Below are 23,696 nucleotides of genomic sequence, written 5' to 3' on the forward strand. Positions count from 1 at the left end.
ATCATAGGTATCACAGGCCTGTTAACTGAATTTAACTCTGAAATCCAGCAAAACCAACTCTGTTCAGAATGTCTCATCAGATATATAGTATATTAGCTAATAAAATTGGCACAATGAAAATGTGGTAAAAATACAACTGAAACAAATTTTTGAGGAATAAATTTCTACTGGAATGTGTCCACTGTAACATGACCAAATTGGCTCACATGGTGGGCAGTCAGTAGTGAACACGCTAGTGGATTAGCTTGCAGACTACCAAGTCTCCCTGTAAATAGACAATAAAATTGTTTTTACGATACAGAGAAGGAATTGGATTGCATGGACTCACAGTACCTGTTTAGATTGAAATCTTTGGATTTTATCACCTACCTCTATTATTGGCCACAGCAATTAGCAGAGACTTTAATATAAAAGGAATTATAAGAGGTGGTGCAAGCACTACGTTTTATTTTATGCAGACAACATGATTTTTTTATGCTGTTTATTGGAACCTGTATCATCCCGGCTAATCTACTGATTAGACACTAAACTCAAACTGTGTCCTTCAAACAGTGTATACTTAAATGATAGTCACTCTGGGCTGGCGGTTATTGTGACTGTTTTGGAAGAATGTGATTATAATGACTTAATACTATACTGTAATATCTAACATTTCAAGGGTTCTACAGTGGTTCTTCTTCACTGGACGTGTATGATGGCCGTTACCTAGCTCACAGTGAGACAGTCATTGTGGTTTCCATGAACTACCGGATTGGTGCCTTTGGTTTCCTTGCTCTTCATGGCTCATCTGAGGCTCCTGGCAATATGGGTTTACTTGACCAGAGGATGGCGCTGCAGTGGGTACAAGACAATATCCATTTCTTTGGTGGAAACCCCAAACAGGTTAGTTTCTCACCATTTTTATTCATCTGTCCTTTTGTTCCTACACTTGGAAACAAGTTTACTCTACTTTCTGTCTTTTAACAGGTGACTATCTTTGGAGAGAGTGCTGGTGGTGCTTCAGTAGGATTCCACCTCTTGTCTCCCGACAGTCGGCCTACCTTCACCAGGGCCATTCTTCAGAGCGGGGTCCCCAACTCCCCCTGGGCTTCAGTCAGCCCTACTGAGGCCCGAAGACGAGCCACGCTGCTGGGCAAACTGGTGGGCTGCAATGGGGGGAATGACACAGAGCTGATCGACTGTCTGCGCAGTAAAACTGCACAGGAGCTTATCGACCAGGAGTGGCAGGTATTAACGACTCCATCACTGAACACTCAGAGAAGTTCAATTGGCCATTTCATATGGAAATTTGTAATTTTTGCTTAGTTTCTTTTACATTTCCATAGTCAATTGTTTTATATTGTTTGCCCATCCATATACTTGCAGAAGACACATTTACCCATGTTGCTTCAGTCTGACTAATTATTAGCAGCCAAAATCAACTCAAATAATATCTATGAGGCTACACATATCAATAAGTTATCAGCTACAATTTTTTGTATCTAGTTAATACAGGCAGTCCCAGGTACACCGATGTTATGTTAACCTCTTAACGCACACTGTTCCGTCTACGGAACGGGACGGATGTTAGGAGGTAGCCACAAGTTCTTCTGGATGTTTTAAACACCAACCCTTAAACATATATATTCATGCCGTACATCGTTGGAAAGCTTAGATTGTCCTGATTCATTCAAGACTACTCACGACTTATATGGTTGCTCACAGCCGTAATAGTATTAGCGATTAGCTCGGCTAGCCCCTGAGCTAAGTAAGAAAAGCTATAATGCCTACATACCTTCAAAGTCTTCCCTTAATCACAACGATCATCTTATGACTCAGGACTTTCTGTACAGCTCGCCAAGTATCCATTCTTGTGAAATATGAAATCCGTTTCCATAAAACCGAAATACTTTCCTCAATATGTCAACATGTATTTAGTCCAACACGTAACGTAATAACACAAATAACAAACCATATACGGTCCGTTTACGTCATTTCCTGACCTGCACGTCCATCTCAGAGTACACGTGACTAGATGTTTACGACCGTGAGCCTCTTTTGCTTCTGACGACACCACACACAAGCCAATCGGTGTTTAGGATTAGGCAGTACATGTCTCCAAAGCCAATGAGGACATGTGACCGACAACAATGACGACATGGCTTTGATTGACTGCTGTTCTAGCCTATGGAAATATTCGGTGAAATGAAGTTGATAACCTTTTAGCCAATAGGCAGAGGTTTCCAACGGTGTATGACACTAAGCTATTAAGTTTGGCTGTCCATAAACAAACTCCAAGCGTAACCGGCGTGCGCCCGGTGCGTAAAAGAGTTGAACCATATATCATTACACACTCAGCATTTTGGTACACGGTTGGTTCTTCTTCGACTTGACATATGAATTATACCAAAATAAACAGATAGATAGATAGATAGATATGGCCAAACAAAAAAATATGGTTATATGTAATAATAATAATAATATTAATAATAATAATATGGCGTCAGCTTTCATTAGAGACCAAGATTTTGATTGTAGGCAAAGGGGATGTGAAGTTATAGGTGTTTGATTGCGGTTATACAGCTTTGGTAACCAAGTGTCCATTTGGAGTCTCCAAAAAGGACCTGAGGAAAACGCATGGACATACCTGTTGAAAAATAATTCTGAAAAATTCATCTTTTGGTATTTTGACTCCAAATTTGGACTGCATGAAGCCAATACCTGTGGCTGTGGCCTCGTTGTGTCTATATCCTGCTGAGAGGTCCCTGAATGTCTGTACACATGTCATTGTAAAGGCAAACCTATGGGCGAGTAAACAACCCCATCATTGTAACCTCTGCCACTCTTTGTCAGTAAGTCACAGAATCACACAGACACTTTTACAAGAATCCTGAGAGTGTTTCCTTTCCAATGATACCAGACACATATCTGAGTCTCAAACTATGTGGGATCTGTGCTGCTCACAACTTGGGCATGTCGTTTAGGCTAACAGCATAAAAAACAGGGGCGTGTGTTAAGTGGTTAATTATGTCACTGTGCCCACAAATACCAATTATGGGATAATATCAAAAATAGTGAAAAATTCCATAAACTGAGTATGTCACTTACACAACAATTCTCTATCTACCATAGGGTAACTAACATTAAACAACAATAGCAAAATATTTTGTTTTCTCACTGTGCTGTTTGATATTAAAACGTGTTCTCCCCAGAGCAGTACAGAACCCAGAGCAGTATAGAAGTTTTTCTTCTATTAATTCCATAGACTGTAAAAAAAATAATGAATGTAGCCACTGTGATGTCATCTATTGGTTTGTGGACTTCTGTGAAGCCTTTTTCGAAGCATTTTGACCATCACCATCTTGGATTTTTTGGAGCCACAAGTGACCATGTTTGGACAAGAGGGTGGAGCTTGCATTCAATCTGCCAGGTTCCATTTTTTTCTTTTATTTACAGCTAAGGTCAGCGCTTAGAGCACATGGCGTGCCCTGGCAGTGTCTTTTACCTACCCACCCACTCTGAGATTTACTCACTAAACAAAACAGAGCTAAGGGTATGGTATCCAAACTACCATTTTTTGCAGGTAACAGACCTTATTTCACTCCCTGTAGAGAGGATCTGGAGGAGAGATTTCCCAGACCTAGCTCAGGATTTTGATTGGGACACGATGTGGTCCAGCATTCATGAAGCATCTCGTAATCCAGATCATCAGCAAATTCACTTTAATTTCTTACACAGAACATACCTCACCCCTGTTAAACTCCATCACATGAAAATTATTAATGAGCCATGTTGTAATCTGTGCTCATTGAAAACCCAGGGCATATTCACATGTTCTGGGACTGCCCCCCTGTCAGACAATTTTGGGGCAATGTTGCATCCAAATTATCTGATTTGATACATAATACAGTACCTGTAACTATATGTGTGTTGATTCTAAGTAATCTGTCAATCCTCAATATTTCTAAACTCAAAAAGCGAGTCATTTTTGCTGGACTGACAGCAGCCAAGAAAATGATTGCAACTCGCTGGAAGCCGCCTCATTCTCTGACTACTCAGTCTTGTATTCTCTCTCTTTTGGACGTCATATACATGGAGCTTTCAACAGCTCAGATTAACGGTGCTAATGAAAGCACCCTTAACACCTGGCGTAGCACCGCTGACTCTTTAAAAATCATGCTGTTAGGTGATTTTCCCACTGGCTCTCTCTCCTCTCATCTAGTGCTTCTAGTTGTCAGGTCCCTTCTGTATTGTCAGACCTGTGTGGATGTATGTATTTTTGTAGGTTATGTATATAATTTTATTTTTACTCTTATATTTATTATTATTTATTTATTTTATTATTATTATTAGCATTTATTATTATTTTTATTTTATTTTATTTTATTTTATTTTATTTTATTTTATTTTTATTTTTATTTTTATTTTTATTTTTATTTTTATTTTTTAGTACTTTAATTGTTGTTATTATTATCACCAGTACTTTCACTGTGTTCTTTCCCATGACACATTCTTATGTCTTGGGCCAACTGTCTTTCTTTGAGAATCCATTGTAATAATATTGTATGCCCTGAAATATTTCTGTTGGACTTAATGGAAATGAAAATAAAAATTTGATCGCAAAAAAAGAGGGTGGAGCTGACTCTAACACTAGCTGCTAGCCACTAAGTGCTAGCTTGGTTAGCATGGTAGTTGCTGCTTGATTCATTTGGCTTAGGCACCATACAAAAACACTGTGCTTATTATGAAAGGGAAAACATTGTTCTTGCACTAAGTCAAAGTAGGTTCAGTGACATTTATTTTTATATTTTACATATCTGTATGTATCTGTCACTGAGATAAACTCGGGGGTGTCATTCTGTTCTGAGCAGGTCCTGCCATGGTCGGCCCTCTTCCGATTTTCATTTGTCCCCGTTGTGGATGGGGAGGTTCTGCCCGACACCCCTGAGGCCATGATCAACTCAGGCAACTTTAAAGACACTCAGATCCTCCTTGGGGTCAACCAGGACGAGGGCTCCTACTTCCTGCTGTATGGCGCACCAGGCTTCAGCAAGGACAACGACAGCCTTATCTCCAGAGAGGACTTCCTGGAAGGTGAAGCTCACTCGGCTGACAAGAATGTACAGAGGCAGGAAGAATACCAAATCCTGCTCAAATCTGAGTTAGATTGAAGTAGAATTTGTCAAATACCCTCACATTACATTTGTCAAGTAATGATGCATGGTTGAATGATCCATGAAATCTGTACAGTTACCTATTGTATATAATGAATAGAGTTTATATAGACGTGGCTAGTGTTACATGAAATATTATTGTCACCACTTCTGTGCAACTATTCTGATAATGGGACTAACCAGTGAGAATAATGCAGAAATCAAATTCAAATTCAGTTATGACCATTGAACTTTACCACAACTTGTTCATCACAGCTACAGGTAGGCCTCTAAAACAATTAAATATGCACCTAAAAGCTTTAAATATCACCCTGCCAGGTGTAAAGCTGGGTGTACCACATGCCAATGATATTGGCCAAGAGGCAGTGGTGCTGCAGTACACTGATTGGATGGATGAGAATAACGGGGCGAAGAACAGGGATGCCATGGACGATATCGTGGGCGACCACAACGTCATCTGCCCTCTGGTCCACTTTGCCCGCTCCTACGCCCAGCACAATGCCCTCAAAGCTAACATGGGAGGAGCCGGCTCCGGGGTGATGAACAGCGGAGGAAACTCACAAGGTAACGTGTGATCTGTCATAGGCTACTTTTGGCGACAAATTTCAGACTTAGGACCAGTTAAATGAGAATGTCTTGTCAAGCCTAAATTAATCAATACATTAATTAATTAAATTAATTAAAGAATATGGTCTAGACCATTCTCTTGATGTTTCAGACAGCTTTATTATGTTTCCAAATATAATAAAAATGTAGTGTATGGTATGGTACGATACAGTGTGTAGGATAGATAGATGACCTTAACCAGTGGTTGTAGATGTTTGTACTGGTGACATGAACTACACTAATGAACAGAAGAACTGTGATGGAAGTTATATATTCTAGGGGTGTCACGATTTTCCAAACTGATTCGATTTGACCTTTGATTTTAAGGTAAGGTAGCAAGTTGTTTCGATTTCAACTTTGGTGATTATGTAATTGTTAAGACTTTCAAGTCTTGTTTTGTAAGCAATCTTATGTTTGTATGGCAAGTCTCTGAACCTCACAAGCAACTACTGAGGACCTGCGTCAGTTACCACAGTTGATATAACAGATTAGCACACATTAAAAGGGATGGGCTAGTACGTAGGGTTTGCGATATTCTGAGAATGAAATATCACAATATTTTTGACCAAATTCCTCAATATCGATATTTTGACAGTATTGTCGGGATGACTAACGGTGCTTTCACAAAATATTTACGCAATGAGATTCTTGATAAATAATCATTGGGTCATATAATGAGTCAGTGTTAAGCTCAGAAAATTACATTTTCACTGTAATGCAGCCTATAAAAGCAGGAAAAGACAACACTTACTCCATATCACAATATTACTATATTCAAAATGTAAGACAATATCTGTAAAATATCATGATATAGATATAATATTGATTTATTGCCGAGCCCTACTAGTACTAGTGCTGGCAAAGACCTCTATAAAGCACAAATCAATCAATCAATCAATCTTTTTTTATGTAGCGCCAAATCACAACAAAAGTAATCTCAAGGCACTTTACACATAGAGCAGGTCTAGACCATACTCTTTAATTTAATTTAAAGAGACCCAACATTCCCAAATGAGCAGCACTTGGCGACAGTGGCAAGAAAAAACTTGCTTTTAACAGGAAGAAACCTCAAGCAAAACCAAGCTCTAAGTAGGCGACCATCTGCCTACACCGGTTGGGGTTGAGAGGGAGAGAGGAGGAGGGGATAAAGTGAGGGGAGAGAAAGGAGAAGAGAGAGAGGCACATTGTAAGAGAACTCCGGGGGAGAAGCTTAAGTTAGTGAAAGCATTTATAGCACATAAATGTATATGGATATAGATGGATAGAGAGAGGGAGGAGGAGAGAGGAGCTCAGTGCATCATGGGAGTCCCCTAGCAGTCTAAGCATATAGCAGCATGAACTAGGAGCTGGTCCAGGACAATCCCTAACTATAAACCTTATTAAAAAGGAAAGTTTTAAGCCTACTCATAAACGTAGAGAGGGTGTCTGCCCCCCGGACCAAATCAACTGAATCAACCAAATCTACTGAATGAAAATGGAAATGGCAACTACAGAGTTGGTGCAGCATATTTCACAACACAAACTACATACATTAAAATGGATTAAAAGGAAACTCTGCTTATGTTCACCGTGTGCACCACTGCCATATTGCTGTGATGTCAGGTGTGTTTCTATACTTTTTAGTCCCTGCACACTCATCTCGCAGCCAGCTGTACATAGAGGCCAATGTTATTTGCCCAGCTTGGAGGACAGTTTGTTTTAATGAAAATTAGCTTGTAGCTTGTTGTACCTTACAACTGTAGGAAAGAGGCGTCATTTGTGTTTTAACAGTGTTTCTTTCCTGAGTTATTGATCTGGGAAGTTTGAATCTATTTCCAATTTTAGTGAGTGTTTTAGCCTACAAACTGTAGTTTACCTGTCAATGACATGTTCATTGTTTACACAACACATTGGGAAGGCAAAATGTTGCTACACTGATGACTTCTATTGTTTTTCCAATATCTCTGACTCCGGTGGAGGGTGAAAAAAAAATTGTAGAACTGCAAATCCTACTTTTGATTTTGAAGTTTGAAATCAAACACTTATTTCAATTGATTTTCAGTTAAGAACCAAAATTGTGACACTCCTAATACTTACTGAAAGTTGGAATTATATTTAAACTGTGATTTATTATATATCACATTATAAAGGCTGACTTTAAATTGTACAATGTGCAATAACAACCCTAGTCAGTCAAAATAATTTTCTTTGTGACTTTACTCATTACAGATTTTTGCTAGACATATAATAACCATTTGGAATAACTATATTGTGTGGACAATCATATGAGACATTATAGTTTAAAACATGTTCAGTCAGTTAAGAAAAGGATCAGGAAGTAACCTACTGCAGATAGTAACAGTGCATTATCCATTAAAAAAGTTTTTGTGATTTCTAGGGCTGGGCATCGGCTTTAAGGTATCAACTGAAATAAATAGATACCAAATAGTATCAAGACATCTCCCATCAAACGATACCTGCAATCCATACTTTTTGCACCCAGAGCTAACCTAAATGCTTTAAAGTGTGTCTACACTACACGTCTGTTACACTGGATAAAAGACAGTACACTAAATGTGGACTGCGTATAGAATGAAGTACTCAGTTGGGTTTTTTTAATGATACCCAACCCTAGTGATTTCACAGCATTACTGTAGACAAAAAATAACTTCTCACCCTCTCATCTACCCGCTCCTCAAGAAGGGGTGTACCTTTACCTGTTTGACCACCGAGCATCTAACCTGGTGTGGCCAGAGTGGATGGGTGTGATCCACGGCTATGAGATCGAGTTTGTCTTTGGCCTACCACTGGAGAAGGGACTGAACTACACCTTAGATGAGGAGAAACTGAGCCGACGCATGATGAGATACTGGGCCAACTTTGCGCGGACTGGGTGAGACATCACAGACTGCAAAGAATGAATATGCTATATACTTATTAGCTATAATAATCAGCAAAGAGTGAAGATTTCATCAGAGAGGCCAGTCACATCTTGATAAGTTTGTTTCAATACAGAGTTGATGGCAGTTCCAGATCAGACCAAATCAGAATATACAGAGTCTGGTTACTGTAAGAGCAAATCTCTATCCATCCAAACATTTCCACAGCTTATCTCAGCAATACAAGTAAAGTTGTCCAGATGATTTTTCCTCTGTTTAAAGCATTGGACTCTCAGATAATCAGCTGGCATCATGATGGAATATGCAATTCTTCCAGTGTGTACGGTATCTCATCTTTTAGATTAGACAGCTAGTTTTTCCAAGTATTTTGTGCATATTGAGGCATAAATTCTTTCATCCTTTTCAATTTCAAATGTTAGTCCAATGAGATTAGCTCAGTGTCGCTAAAACAAAACATTTTAATCTAATTGTATCTTGACAGTAGTAGTGTCTTCTGTCTCACAAAGTGAGTAATGACCCTGCTGCAGTTCCAGCAGAAAGCTGATGCCAGCAATAAAACACCAGATATATGCTGAACTGTGTTCATTCCAGTCAAGAACAGAAACACTATTCATAAGTGTTTTTACAACACATACATGATCAGGCTACTGAACTACTTTTGGCTACCCTACTTGTCTGACCTAAAAGTGACAAGTGATCATTTAGCTTCTAAAGTGACACAACGTGAAATGTCCTTCAATATATGTTGATATTTCTGACATGTTCTATTACTTTCAGCCCAACAGATTTATCAGCTAGAAATCTGCTCTATAAACATTTTCAGGTTTAATATCATTATATTAACACAGGCTGCTATCTAATGTGAAATATGCAAACACGTGGGTTGTTTTGCCAACACAGTCCAGGGTGTTTAGCTAGGTTTTAGCATTGAATTTGTTTAAACCTTTTGTATTAATGCTTGATTTGAAAACCTGAAGCTGTCCGATAAGAACAGACTTGGAAGTCTTGTTAAAATGGCCAGTAAGATTTCAGCAAGCAGTCAAAGCAAGCTCTTGCTCATTTTTAACAGGCAGGTACATAGGAGGGATAATGCCACATTGGACTGCCAGTCCAGAGGGAGTTTCAAAGTTCAATATGACATTCAGTCTCTCTAGATGTTGTACTAGCACCAGCATCTCAGACCAAGACAAATGTGCACATTGTTTACTCAGTAAAGTTGGGTTACACAAAAGAAATTGGTCCCTGAACTGATAACTCAGATCAGATTAAATTGTCATACAAGGCTGTGCTGATATTCAAATACATATTTTAGTTACTGTTTAGCTGTAATTTGAGAAAGTTTGTGACAAGTAATGTTGTTTATTGCAACTTTAAGCTATTGCCTTCAGGACATTGTTTTAAGGGCACCTATCTGGACGACTAAAATATTCCATGTATCATCCTGAGTGCTATTGATATGCTTAATGACACATTGCTTGCACTTCTCTTGCACATCTGCACACTTGCACATCTGTAGTCTGGCACATTTGTATGAATTTCCATTTCCCTGCCCTAGTTCTGTGTTTTATTGTATTGATGTGTCATTGTCGTTGTCTTTTTGTTTTCTGTCTTAATGTGAACCATAGCTGCAAAAAAAAAATTTCCCCAAGTGGGACGATAAAGATAATCTTGAACCTTGAACACTGAAACGCGCAAATTATTGTAGAGATCATATTCAAAGTTTTTATACTATATTGTCTTCTTTTTCAGTTTAAGTTGGCTTTTTTATTGTTTATTTATTTGTACAAATAGCAAGACATATTAAGAGTTAAGACATCTCACCAAAAAAGAACAATAACATCTAAAATTGAGTTTTATTATAGAGGAAAATATATGCACAAACATTCAGAAAAAAATAGGAAATTATAATAACCTTCCTTCTTCCAACCCCCTTCCCTCCTCCTTGTCAGAAATCCAAATACGAACCATGAGGTTGTGACTGAAAACAAGAGGCGCTGGCCTCTGTTCACTGTCAGCGAGCAGAAACATGTTGGACTCAACACTGAACCACTGAAGATCTACAGGGGTCTCAGGAACCAGATGTGTGCTTTCTGGAACCGCTTCCTGCCACGACTCCTCAACATTACTGGTACAACTCTACTCACTCCTATACAGCACATATGTACTGGAAACTATTCTTCACTAATTATCTTCATTCCAGTTATCAGGAGGCAATGCAACATTATAGATCTGAAAGTGTCCCTAAAAGGTCTTACTGTAAATTCCCTCATAAAAGCTGCTATTCAATCAATAGCCGTGACACAGTCCAATAAAGGCCAGTCCCTAAAAGGGCCAGATAAAGTAGTAAAGAATTATAATTATAATGTACAGCCCAATTAATATCAATTATAGAGTTTAAATATCTGATGAATATAATTTTGAAGGGATATTTTCATCCCTTCAAAATATCTATTTGAAAGGATATTTTATGGTAAATTCAGCATAATTTAATTGGCTTTAATTGGCCTAAACTTCTATTAGAGAAAAAGTCCAAAAACTGAAAACACATTTGTGTATCAGAACATGCTGCTCTAACACTGATGCTTCACTATTAATAATCTAATGATGTCATATATAATAATATATTACTACTTTTACTGTAATACTGCATACTACATCACTGTAATACTGCAATACTTTTACTGTAATACTGCATACTACATCTCTTATAATACTGCAGTACTTTTACTGTAATACTGCATACTACATCACTGTAATACTGCAATACTTTTACTGTAATACTGCATACTACATCTCTTATAATACTGCACTACTTTTACTGTAATACTGCATACTACATCACTCATAATACTGCAGTACTTTTACTGTAATACTGCATACTACATCACTCATAATACTGCAGTACTTTTACTGTAATACTGCATACTACATCACTCTAATACTGCAATACTTTTACTGTAATATTGCATACTACATCACTCATAATACTGCAGTACTTTTACTGTAATACTGCATACTACATCACTATAATACTGCAATACTTTTACTGTAATATTGCATACTACATCACTCTAATACTGCAATACTTTTACTGTAATATTGCATACTACATCACTCATAATACTGCAGTACTTTTACTGTAATACTGCATACTACATCACTATAATACTGCAGTACTTTTACTGTAATACTGCATACTACATCACTCATAATACTGCAGTACTTTTACTGTAATACTGCATACTACATCACTATAATACTGCAGTACTTTTACTGTAATACTGCATACTACATCACTCATAATACTGCACTACTTTTACTGTAATACTGCATACTACATCACTATAATACTGCAGTACTTTTACTGTAATACTGCATACTACATCACTCATAATACTGCAGTACTTTTACTGTAATACTGCATACTACATCACTATAATACTGCAGTACTTTTACTGTAATACTGCATACTACATCACTATAATACTGCAGTACTTTTACTGTAATACTGCATACTACATCACTCATAATACTGCACTACTTTTACTGTAATACTGCATACTACATCACTATAATACTGCAGTACTTTTACTGTAATACTGCATACTACATCACTCATAATACTGCAGTACTTTTACTGTAATACTGCATACTACATCACTATAATACTGCAGTACTTTTACTGTAATACTGCATACTACATCACTCATAATACTGCAGTACTTTTACTGTAATACTGCATACTACATCACTCATAATACTGCAGTACTTTTACTGTAATACTGCATACTACATCACTCATAATACTGCAGTACTTTTACTGTAATACTGCATACTACATCACTCATAATACTGCACTACTTTTACTGTAATACTGCATACTACATCACTCATAATACTGCACTACTTTTACTGTAATACTGCATACTACATCACTATAATACTGCAGTACTTTTACTGTAATACTGCATACTACATCACTCATAATACTGCACTACTTTTACTGTAATACTGCATACTACATCACTCATAATACTGCAGTACTTTTACTGTAATACTGCATACTACATCACTCATAATACTGCACTACTTTTACTGTAATACTGCATACTACATCACTCATAATACTGCACTACTTTTACTGTAATACTGCATACTACATCACTCATAATACTGCAGTACTTTTACTGTAATACTGCATACTACATCACTCATAATACTGCACTACTTTTACTGTAATACTGCATACTACATCAAGCTTAGTTAATGTTTGTATTAATGTTACTGGTAACAGGACAGTCTAAGTGTGAAGCTGGTTAAACTCTGTGTGTCACTGTGTTTCTCTTCACCAGACAACATAGATGAGGCAGAGCGTCAGTGGAAGGTGGAGTTCCACCGCTGGTCCTCCTACATGATGCACTGGAAGAGCCAGTTTGACCATTACAGCAAGCAGGAGCGCTGCACTGACCTCTGAGAGCCTCAGCTGAGAGATGAGAGAATGGCGGGGAGGGGGGAGGCAGAAAGAACAAGCTATGGCCATTTCCCTCTATAGCCCCTTGATGAATTCTGACTTCATTTCAAACCTTTTTTTTGTTTTGTTTTGTTTTGTTTTTCTATACACACACAAACACAAGCACTGATGATCATTATTTATATATATTTATACTATTTATTTATGTGTTTTTGTTCTTTCTGACGTGTGTGTCTCTGTGGAAATTAAGGGCTATAGAGGGAACTTGTCATCAATATGGAGGAATATTAGAAATGTCAAAGACGTGTCATTACCTCGTATGTGTGTGTGTGTGTGTGTGTGTGTGTGTGTGTGTGCGTGTGCGTGTGCGTGTGTGTGTGTGTGTGTGGCTTAGAAGCCCGCAGTTGAACTCAGATCTCAACAGGCCCATGACACTGCTGGTTTACCGCTGACTCACTTGTCTTTGTGTTAATCTCATACCGTCAAATTTTTTGTTCTCTGAGGATTCCTTCTTTTCATATCAGGGTTTTGTTTTGTTTGTTTGTTATTTTGACTCAACAGTACTGTTTAATTGTGTCTCACGTTCCTGTTGAAGCCTTTTAGTCGTGTTCTTATTCATTAACTACTATTATGACCACTATTCCTGTTACTTATCATAATCTGCCTCACTTTGTCTTGTTTATTTCTCATGTGGTAAAGCCATAAACCGGGTTTTTGTGTGGTGAAAAAAAGACTCCCTCAGCTTTTCTTCTGTATTGGAAAACCACTTAATGCTAGCTTGATGTTACATGTAGGTTTGGCATGATTGCTGATAAAAATTAGATCCTTTCATTTCTACTGTAGATGGTATGTGACGTTCACACCCACTCATTTTTATTATGTTTCAGAAGTTCATGTTAAATCAGCTTGACAGTTAAATAGAAACAGAAACAATGTGTATGTTTATGGCACTCCTCAGGTGTGCCTCTGTCTGCAGTTTGTATCTGTCACATGCTTTTCCATTTCAGCCCAGATAGAGAGAACAGCATGCAGGCGGTGAGCAGAGGAAGAAGTGTAAATGTAAAAACATCAATGTCATAAAATATCTCTGCCAACTTCTGATTGAAGGGATATGTTGAATTCTATCAACTTTCTCTTCATTTTTCATGACAACATAATCAAAGTAACCCTTTAAATATATCATGTCTACATGTCTGTGCAGGTTTGTGTGTCTGCGTGTGTGTGTCTTTCACTCCGAAACCTTTACTGAGATGTAAGAATCAAGGACTCATGACCTCAGTCCTGGCTCTGTGTGGGAGCCATTAGTCTACTGAACAACTGCACTTAATGATGTGTGTGTGTGCTTCCACTCAGTGTCGTGTACAGCTGTAATGTATTTCATTAACGTGTGTGTGTGTGTGTGTGTGTGTGTGTGTATGCTCTGTCTGTCCTGTCAGTGATATTTTTCCTCTTTGTTTCCTACCATCTCCCATCTTCCATCTCCTCTGTCCTTGTCCTCCTGCATCTGTTCCACTCCCTCCATCTCCTCCCTGTTGCCCTGCTTTCCGCCTCTCCGTCTTCCTCCTCTTTAATCTTCCTCTATACTCTGGCTGTCATCTTCATCTCTAATCAACCTCCACCCACCCTCCTGTCTTTCCTACTCTCTTCCTTTCATCCTTTGCTCCCTCCTCTCCTTTCCTCCTCTCACTTTTGTGTCAGACCACTCCTTTATCTGCCCCTTACCCATCTCCTTCCACCTCATCTAACTTTTCTGCCCTTCATCATCTTCCTCGTCTCCTTCTCTGATTCATCTCTCAGTTGCATTACTCCCCCCCCATCACTTCCCCTCACCCTCCTGCTCTCTGTCCCTACCCCCTCTCCCATCTCTCTCCGTCCTCCTGCATTCTCGTTAGTCTAATGGAGGCAGAGTAATTCACTCAGCAGCAGGGTAATGTGACAGAGCGCTGGCTCAGCCTCTGGCCTGCCAGCCAACAGGACACGATGGATGGATGGATGGAAGGAAAATGGAGGTAGAGGTAGAGCGATGAGGCTGGGAGAGAGAGGGACAGAGGAGGCAGAAGAAGAGGTGGAGATCTGATGGAAAGATGAAAAGACAGTCAGAGAAATACATCATTACATAACTCTTTTCTGGATGTTTTGTCATTATGTCTAACTGCAGCTCACATACATCACACATGTCACACTGTTGACCTCATAAACCTTTAAAATGTAATAAACATTTGAACTGACACTGACACACATTATGAGTTCATTTAATAATGAATATCCGGCTGATATTTGTTTTTTAACATGCAGGGCAATTCAATTGGCCTCAAGCCCTCCCCAAAATATACAGTAGCTGCACAGTGTTGTTTAATGTTATCAGGATTGACACTGACAATAATGACTTAAGGAGTGTGGTTTACTGAGAAGTAATAACAACAAAACCTCATGACCTGTAGTGTGTTCAAGTTAATCTGTCAGGACTTTACGGCTTCTCTAGGAAACATTTCACACTTAAACATTAAACACTTTTACTTGCTAAATGGAACTTTCCACGTGTGTGTGCGTGTGTGCGTGTGTGTGTGTGTGTGTGTGTGTGTGTGTGTGTATTCACTGTACCCATCTGTGAACCTCTGCCATTTTCATTTTTATTGAACACTGGGAGAGAGCTGCATCAGCACTGTGATTGGCTGATGCAGTCCCAGGGAAGCATCTGTGTTGGCATGTGAAGATCTTGTTTATGGACTAGAGTAGTGTAGTCTAGCTTTCAAAAGAAAACATAAATATGAATAAATTATTGTACCTAATGTTTAAAATAGCAGTGAGGAATGCATGTGTGAATGGCTGTGTGAGTGACAGCTCCTCCAGCTCCTCTCATCCAATGGAAGACCCTGCTTAAGCCCTACTCCTTCCTTTGCCCTCCTATCAAATCCTTGTGCATGTCCTGAAGTCCACCCGTCCCCAGTGCCCCTTACCAAACTCGGACTGTTATTTTCTGTAAAATTTGTACTTTTGAACAAAACTATTATCAAACTAAGTAATATATCTCTAATGTTAGGTATGTTTGATGTTAGCAATAACGTAAATACGTCAGTAAAAGAATATATTTGATATTTAAATGCAGTGAAAATATAACGTGATAAAACAGCAATGATGATGTATAGAGGTTGTATTTTAAAAGCAATATTATTCTGAGTATTAACTAAAAATGAGTGCCATAAATCATTTTTCTTGTATTTTTCTGTTAGTTTGACTTTGTTTCCAGTCCTCTGCCTCATCGTTGTTTGTTCCAGTCACTAGTACTGTAAGTGTTGAAGGCTTCTGTAGCTTCCCAGTAGGTCTATGTGTATCATGAATGCTGACTTGGTTAAGCTATAGCAACAGAAATAAAAACACCCTGCTGCTTCTGTCCACCTTGAGCTTTTATTGAGTCTCTGCATGCATGATCAGCACCCCCAAGATTTGAATCATATGAATGAAGGTTAATCTTTCTCAGAGACATAACAGGACAGCACATACACTGATGTTTACGACTGCTGATGCTAAATTGTCACATCTTGTGTAGCATAGAAAATATGTGATAATTCATCAGGTTGATTATAGTATCACCACATTGTGTATATAATGTCATAATCAAATGATGCTGTGAACTCAGAACAGACTGCGGTGGTCATTTCATCAAAATGATCCAAATAATGAGGAGAAAACAACTTTCACAAACGAGTCAGTGTATGAAATGTCGACTTCTTTTGGAAACTTTTTGAGAGAAAGAAATCTATTGAATACAGTTCCTGTAGATACAGTCTTCAGAATCACTTTATGTCACAGTAATTCTTACTTCCATAAAGCGCAAAGAAATGAGATCATTGAAAATACAGTAAACTAGAATGAAACTGAAAAGCAAAAATGATTTGACCATGAACATGTGTTTATAAGAATTGTCTGTATCTGAAAACTGTTTTGCATTTTTTTCATCAACAGTGTTTTGTGTTTAGAGGTACAAACACCACCTGAGTAATTTAACTAAATCATGGAATATGACTGGTTAATATGTTAGCCAAATAAACATGGAACAAATAAATATATTGTTTTAAATCAAGACATATATAGTGTAACATCTTGTAGTTTGGGCAGGACACAATGTTCAGTCACAGACTTGTAACAGTTTCATGCTGCCACCTAGTGTTGTTTTTATGAATAACTGATGAAAATTATACTGTACATGTGTATCATGTTTCTATCAAATACTGCATAAACATTTGGTCTAAAGGATTTAACAGTGCTTCAGGTGTCAGTGGCAGGATGTGAGTTCTACTGTTCTAGTGTTACCCTTATGTAAAGATGACACTTGAGTTAAAGTCAAAGTTCACACTGAAGGATTATGAAATGTTATACTTTAAATTTGCTAGACAAATTCTTGAAGGATATCTTCACATTTCTGATGAGAATCTTGACTGTACTGACTGGAAGGAGGAATAACACAGCAGATAGTAAATGATCAACAAGTCGATAAGACCATGAAGAATTTCTTTTTTAGTTGATTTATTTATTGATTTTTTAAATCAAAAGCAGAGTGGACCTCCAAGTAAGTAAGAAAGTTTTACTACACAATAGACTAAACATTTAGGTTCAACATTGAATCATTTATTCTCATCTTCAGTCCTATGAATTCCTCTTTAGTGGGCCATCTTCAGAACTCTGTTGTGGAGGTCTAAAGGTCATCTGTGCTTGTTGTGGCTGACGATCATGAATCTGATAATCTGACAATGACATTAGAGGAGGCATCCATGTTAAACAAAGGTATGTATCAGAAGCTTAGATGGACTACAGTTGGAGACAAAGGTATAGAGGCCAGTGGTAGGATGGCTCAGGGTGTCTCAGTCCCATGTAACAATAGAAAGCACACCATAAAGCCCTTACCAATTCTCTATACTCAATATCAGATCACTAGTCAACAAATCACTGTTAGTTAATGACATCAGTATGACCTATGATCTAGATTTTTTTTACTTCTTAGTGAAACACGGCTGTCTGAATGTAGCTGTTGTGCTATTCTCAACAAGGCAGCACCAACAAATTTGGTTTTATGAACAAGTGTCGAACAAGTGTCGGGTGCCATCTTAAAATCTGTATTTCAGTGCAAGGAAATTACATTAGGTGATTTTAGCTCTTTTGAATATGTTTTTTATTAAAAGGTGAGTCTTAAAATCTTTTTAATCATGTATAGACCATTGATGAGTTTGCTGAACTGCTGTCAGTTATCTGCACTGACTACAACTTTTTTTATCATAACGGGATTTTAACATTCATGTAGACAATAACATGCACAGTAATGCCAAATAACTCTCTGCTCTACTTGACACTTTTGGCCTTTTGCAACATGTGAAAGGGCCCACACACACTCGAGGCCACACTCTGGATCTGGTTATCTCTAAAGGTGTTGATATTTGTTCTGTTGATGTTAAGGACTTGGCTCTTTCTGATCATTTCTGTGTGTTCTTTGACTTACAGATCATTCCAAATGTTCAGTTAACCTCTGTGTCTGTTAGGAGAAGGTACATAAATGAGAATACCAGTGCAAAGTTTATGGAGGCCCCTCCCTGAGCTACTACCTTACCGTGGTGGAGGGGTTTGCGTGTCCCAATGACCCCAGGAGCTCAGTTGTCGGGGGCTTTATGCCCCTGGTAGGGTCTCCCATGGCAAACAGGTCCGGGGGGAGGGGCCAGACAAAAGGTAGCTCAGAAAACCCCGATGACGAGCAAGATAATTGGATTTTCGTGTCCCTTGCCCGGACGCGGGTCACCGGGGCCCCCCCTGGAGCCAGGCCTGGGGGTGGGGCTCGGAGGCGAGCGCTTGGTGGCCGGGCCTTCCCCCATGGGGCCCGGCCGGGCATAGCCCGAAAAAGGGACATGGGACCCCGCTCCCACAGACCCACCGCCAGTGAGAGGGGCCAAAGGGGTCGGGTGCAGTGTGAGCTGGGCAGCAGCCGAAGGCGGGGACCTTGGCGGTCCGATCCTCGGCTGCAGAAGCTAGCTCTAGGGACGTGGAACGTCACTTCTCTGGTGGGGAAGGAGCCTGAGCTAGTGCGTGAGGTTGAGAAGTTCCGGCTAGATATAGTCGGCCTCACCTCGACGCACAGCAAGGGCTCTGGAACCAGTCTCCTTGAGAGGGGTTGGACTCTCGTCCACTCTGGAGTTGCCACTGGTGTCAGGCGCCGGGCAGGGGTGGCAATACTTATTGCCCCCCGGCTTGGTGCCTGTATGTTGGAGTTTACCCCGGTAGACGAGAGGGTGGCCTCCCTCCGCCTTCGGGTGGGGGGACGGATCCTGTCTGTTGTTTGTGCCTATGGTCCAAACAGCACTTCAGAGTATCCAGCCTTTTTGGACTCCTTGGAGGGGGTGCTGGAAAACACTCCCCCTGGGGATTCCCTCGTTCTGCTGGGGGACTTCAACGCCCATGTTGGTAGCGACAGTGAGACCTGGAAGGGTGTGATTGGGAGGAACGGCCCCCCTGATCTGAACCCGAGTGGTGTTCTGTTATTGGACTTCTGTGCTCGTCATGGATTGTCCATAACGAACACCATGTTCAAGCATAAGGGTGTCCATATGTGCACTTGGCACCAGGACACCCTCGGCCGCAGTTCGATGATTGACTTTGTAGTTGTGTCGTCGGACTTGCGGCCGCATGTCTTGGACACTCGGGTGAAGAGAGGGGCGGAGCTGTCAACTGATCACCACCTGGTGGTGAGTTGGCTCCGATGGTGGGGGAGGATGCCGGGCAGACCTGGCAGGCCCAAGCGCATTGTGAGGGTCTGCTGGGAACGTCTGGCAGAGTCTCCTGTCAGAGAGAGTTTCAACTCACACCTCCGGGAGAGCTTCGACCATGTACCGGGGGAGGCGGGGGACATTGAGTCCGAGTGGGCCATGTTCCGTGCCTCCATTGTCAAGGCGGCTGACCGGAGCTGTGGCTGCAAGGTGGTCGGTGCCTGTCGGGGCGGCAATCCCCGAACCCGCTGGTGGACACCGGCGGTGAGGGATGCCGTCAAGCTGAAGAAGGAGTCCTATAGGGCCTTTTTGGCCTGTAGGACTCCGGAGGCAGCAGACAGGTACCGGCAGACCAAGCGGAGCGCAGCTAGGGTGGTCTCTGAGGCAAAAACCCGGACATGGGAGGAGTTCGGTGAGGCCATGGAAAAAGACTTCCGGACGGCTTCGAAGAGATTCTGGACCACCATCCGGCGTCTCAGGAGGGGGAAGCAGTGCACCGTAAACACTGTGTACGGTGGGGACGGTGTGCTGCTGACCTCGACTCGGGACGTTGTGGATCGGTGGAAGGAATACTTCGAAGACCTCCTCAATCCCACCAACACGCCTTCTGGTAAGGAAGCAGGGCCTGGGGGCCTGGGTGTGGGCTCTCCTATCTCTGGGGTGGAGGTCGCCGAGGTGGTTAAAAAGCTCCTCGGTGGCAGGGCCCCGGGGGTGGATGAGATCCGCCCCGAGTTCCTTAAGGCCCTGGATGCTGTAGGGCTGTCATGGTTGACACGACTCTGCAGCATCGCGTGGACATCGGGGGCAGTGCCTCTGGATTGGCAGACTGGGGTGGTGGTCCCTCTTTTTAAGAAGGGGGACCGGAGGGTGTGTTCCAATTACAGGGGAATCACACTCCTCAGCCTCCCTGGTAAGGTCTATTCGGGGGTGCTGGAGAGGAGGGTCCGTCGGATAGTCGAATCTCGGATTCAGGAGGAGCAGTGTGGTTTTCGTCCGGGCCGTGGAACAGTGGACCAGCTCTACACCCTCTGCAGGATCTTTGAGGGTGCATGGGAGTTTGCCCAACCAGTCCACATGTGTTTTGTGGACTTGGAGAAGGCATTCGACCGTGTCCCTCGGGGGATCCTGTGGGGGGTTCTCCGGGAGTATGGGGTATCGGACTCCCTGATAAGGGCCGTCCGTTCCCTGTATGACCGGTGTCAGAGCTTGGTCCGCATTTCCGGCAATAAGTCGGACTTGTTTCCAGTGAGAGTTGGACTCCGCCAGGGCTGCCCTTTGTCACCGATCCTGTTCATAATTTTTATGGACAGGATTTCTAGGCGCAGCCAGGGTGTAGAGGGGGTCCGGTTTGGTGACCTCAGGATTGGGTCACTGCTTTTTGCAGATGATGTGGTCCTGTTGGCTTCATCAGACCGTGACCTCCAACTCTCACTGGATCGGTTCGCAGCCGAGTGTGAAGCGGCCGGGATGAAAATCAGCACCTCCAAATCCGAGGCCATGGTCCTCAACCGGAAAAGGGTGGAGTGCACTCTTCGGGTCGGGGATGAGATTCTGCCTCAAGTGGAGGAGTTCAAGTACCTCGGGGTCTTGTTCACGAGTGAGGGAAGGATGGAACGGGAGATCGACAGGCGGATCGGTGCGGCGTCTGCAGTAATGCGGACTCTGCACAGATCCGTCGTGGTGAAGAGAGAGCTGAGCCGAAAGGCGAATCTCTCGATTTACCAGTCGATCTTCGTTCCTTCGTTCCTCGGTAGTGACCGAAAGAACAAGATCGCGGGTACAAGCGGCCGAAATGAGCTTCCTCCGTAGGGTGGCTGGGCTCTCCCTTAGAGATAGGGTGAGAAGCTCAGTTATCCGGAGGGAGCTCGGAGTAGACCCGCTGCTCCTCCACGTCGAGAGGAGCCAGATGAGGTGATTCGGGCATCTAATCAGGATGCCTCCCTGGTGAGGTGTTCAGGGCACGTCCCACCGGTAGGAGACCCCGGGGAAGACCCAGGACACGCTGGAGAGATTATGTCTCTCGGCTGGCCTGGGAACGCCTCGGGGTCCCCCTGGAAGAGCTGGACGAAGTGGCTGGGGAGAGGGAAGTCTGGGCTTCCCTGCTTAGGCTGCTGCCCCCGCGACCCGACCCCGGATAAGCGGCAAGAAGATGGATGGATGGAAGTTTATGGAGGCTATAGCTATGTCACCAACTGTGAGTGCAGAGTCAGTTGATGAACTCCTGGATAAATTTAACTGGAAAATCTCAAATGTCATGGATGCTGTTGCACCTATTAAAACTAAGACAACCTTGAGCAGAAAGAAAACACCATGGAGGAACACTAGGATGGTAAAGGCTTTAAAAACTGGAGGAAAGCAGAGCGTAAGTGGAGAAAAACTAAACTTCAAATTCACCTTGACCTCTACAAACAAAGTCTTTGTAATTTTAAATATGAGTTACTCAAAGCAAGACAGCAACACTTTTCTGAAATTATTAATAAGAACAACACTCGTACTCTGTTTGCTACGGTTGATAAGCTTACAAACCCCCCTAAACAGATAGCTCCAGAACTCCTTTCCACAGAAAAATGCAATGAATTAGCTTTTTCAGTGAATAAATCCAGTCCATAAGGTTAAATATCAACACAAATCGACAAAACAATAAAATGATGCAGTCCCTCAGACCTCCCAGGAATAACTCAACTGCAATGTCAGAATTTAAAACAGTTGACCAAAAAACCATAGAGGAAACAGTGCAGCATCTAAAACCATCAACATGCTGTCTGGACACAATGCCATCAGATTTCTTTAAAACTATTGTGAACTCTGTCCAAACAGATTTGAGATAAATAATAAATAGCTCACTTCAATCAGGCACGTTTCCTAAACCCCTAAAAGTAGCTGCCACTCTTTAAGCCACTCTTAAAAAAGAGAACGCTGGATGCTTCCATGTTAATCAACTACAGACCTATCTCAAATCTTCCTTTTATAGCCAAGATCATTGAGAAAGTGGTTTTTAATCAACTCAGCAATTTCTTGAACTTGAGCTTCCGACCTAACCACAGTACAGAAACAGCTCTTATTAGAGTGTTAAATGACATAAGGTTGAACACTGACTCAAGCAAGGTGTCAGTTCTGGTCCTGTTGGATCTCCTGTTGGATCTCAGCGCTAAATATTCACCCCCTTTAAGTCAGTATCTAGCAAATGCACCTTTGGCTGTGTTGAAGAAATTCACTCAAGTCCTTATTCAAAGTTTGCTGTGGTGTTGGATGTTTATTGATACCCCAGGATATCAATGAGCACTCTGACACAGAGTGGCTCTGAGACAGTGGACTGACCCAGAGCAAATGAAATGGAGGCATTTTATACAGTAAGACCAAGGCAGTGATCAGCAAAGAAACAAAAAGCAGGAAGGGAGAGCAGGCCTTACAGTGTGACACTGAGGCAAGATCAAATGATAACTTGGTGGGGGGAAGTGGTTCTTAGGTGGACAGTTGACAATGTTAACTGCAAGGAGTCACAACAGAAGAAGGGTCTACATTCAGACAAAAGCCATCGATTAAATCATCAGGGGGCAGTAATGATCAAGGGCTGTGACATCATTAGCTCAAGGTGTTGTTCTCAGACTTCACTTGATTACATCACATCTCTGACCATACATGCATTTCTTCTTCAGCTGCAATCACAGCACTGAGTCTGTGTGGACAGGTCTCAATCAGGCTTACACATGTGGACACTGCAATTTTATCTTTGCAAAACTGCTCAAACTGTCAGGTTGCTCGAGAACAGACACGAACAGCCTTTTTCAAGTCCAGCAACAAATTCTCTATTGGATTGAGGTCTGGGCTTTGACTTGGCCAC

The 23,696-nt window shown here is 41.3% G+C and overlaps 1 protein-coding gene across 1 annotated transcript in view; it reads left to right on the top strand.

The window, feature by feature from the left end:
• The window catches only part of ache (acetylcholinesterase), a 37,326-nt gene extending 22,213 nt beyond the window's left edge, over positions 1–15,113 (top strand). Inside the window, exons 3-10 of the mRNA XM_053343484.1 lie at positions 659–882; positions 967–1,227; positions 4,851–5,073; positions 5,472–5,717; positions 8,442–8,631; positions 10,588–10,766; positions 12,991–13,474; positions 13,507–15,113. Coding sequence (XP_053199459.1) covers positions 659–882; positions 967–1,227; positions 4,851–5,073; positions 5,472–5,717; positions 8,442–8,631; positions 10,588–10,766; positions 12,991–13,112 — 1,445 coding nt within the window. The 3' untranslated portion in view covers positions 13,113–13,474; positions 13,507–15,113. The remainder of the gene's footprint in view (positions 1–658; positions 883–966; positions 1,228–4,850; positions 5,074–5,471; positions 5,718–8,441; positions 8,632–10,587; positions 10,767–12,990; positions 13,475–13,506) is intronic.
• The last annotated feature ends 8,583 nt before the right edge of the window (positions 15,114–23,696 follow it).

The sequence above is a fragment of the Scomber japonicus genome, chromosome 22 (assembly GCF_027409825.1).
Source record: "Scomber japonicus isolate fScoJap1 chromosome 22, fScoJap1.pri, whole genome shotgun sequence".
NCBI lineage: Eukaryota > Metazoa > Chordata > Actinopteri > Scombriformes > Scombridae > Scomber > Scomber japonicus.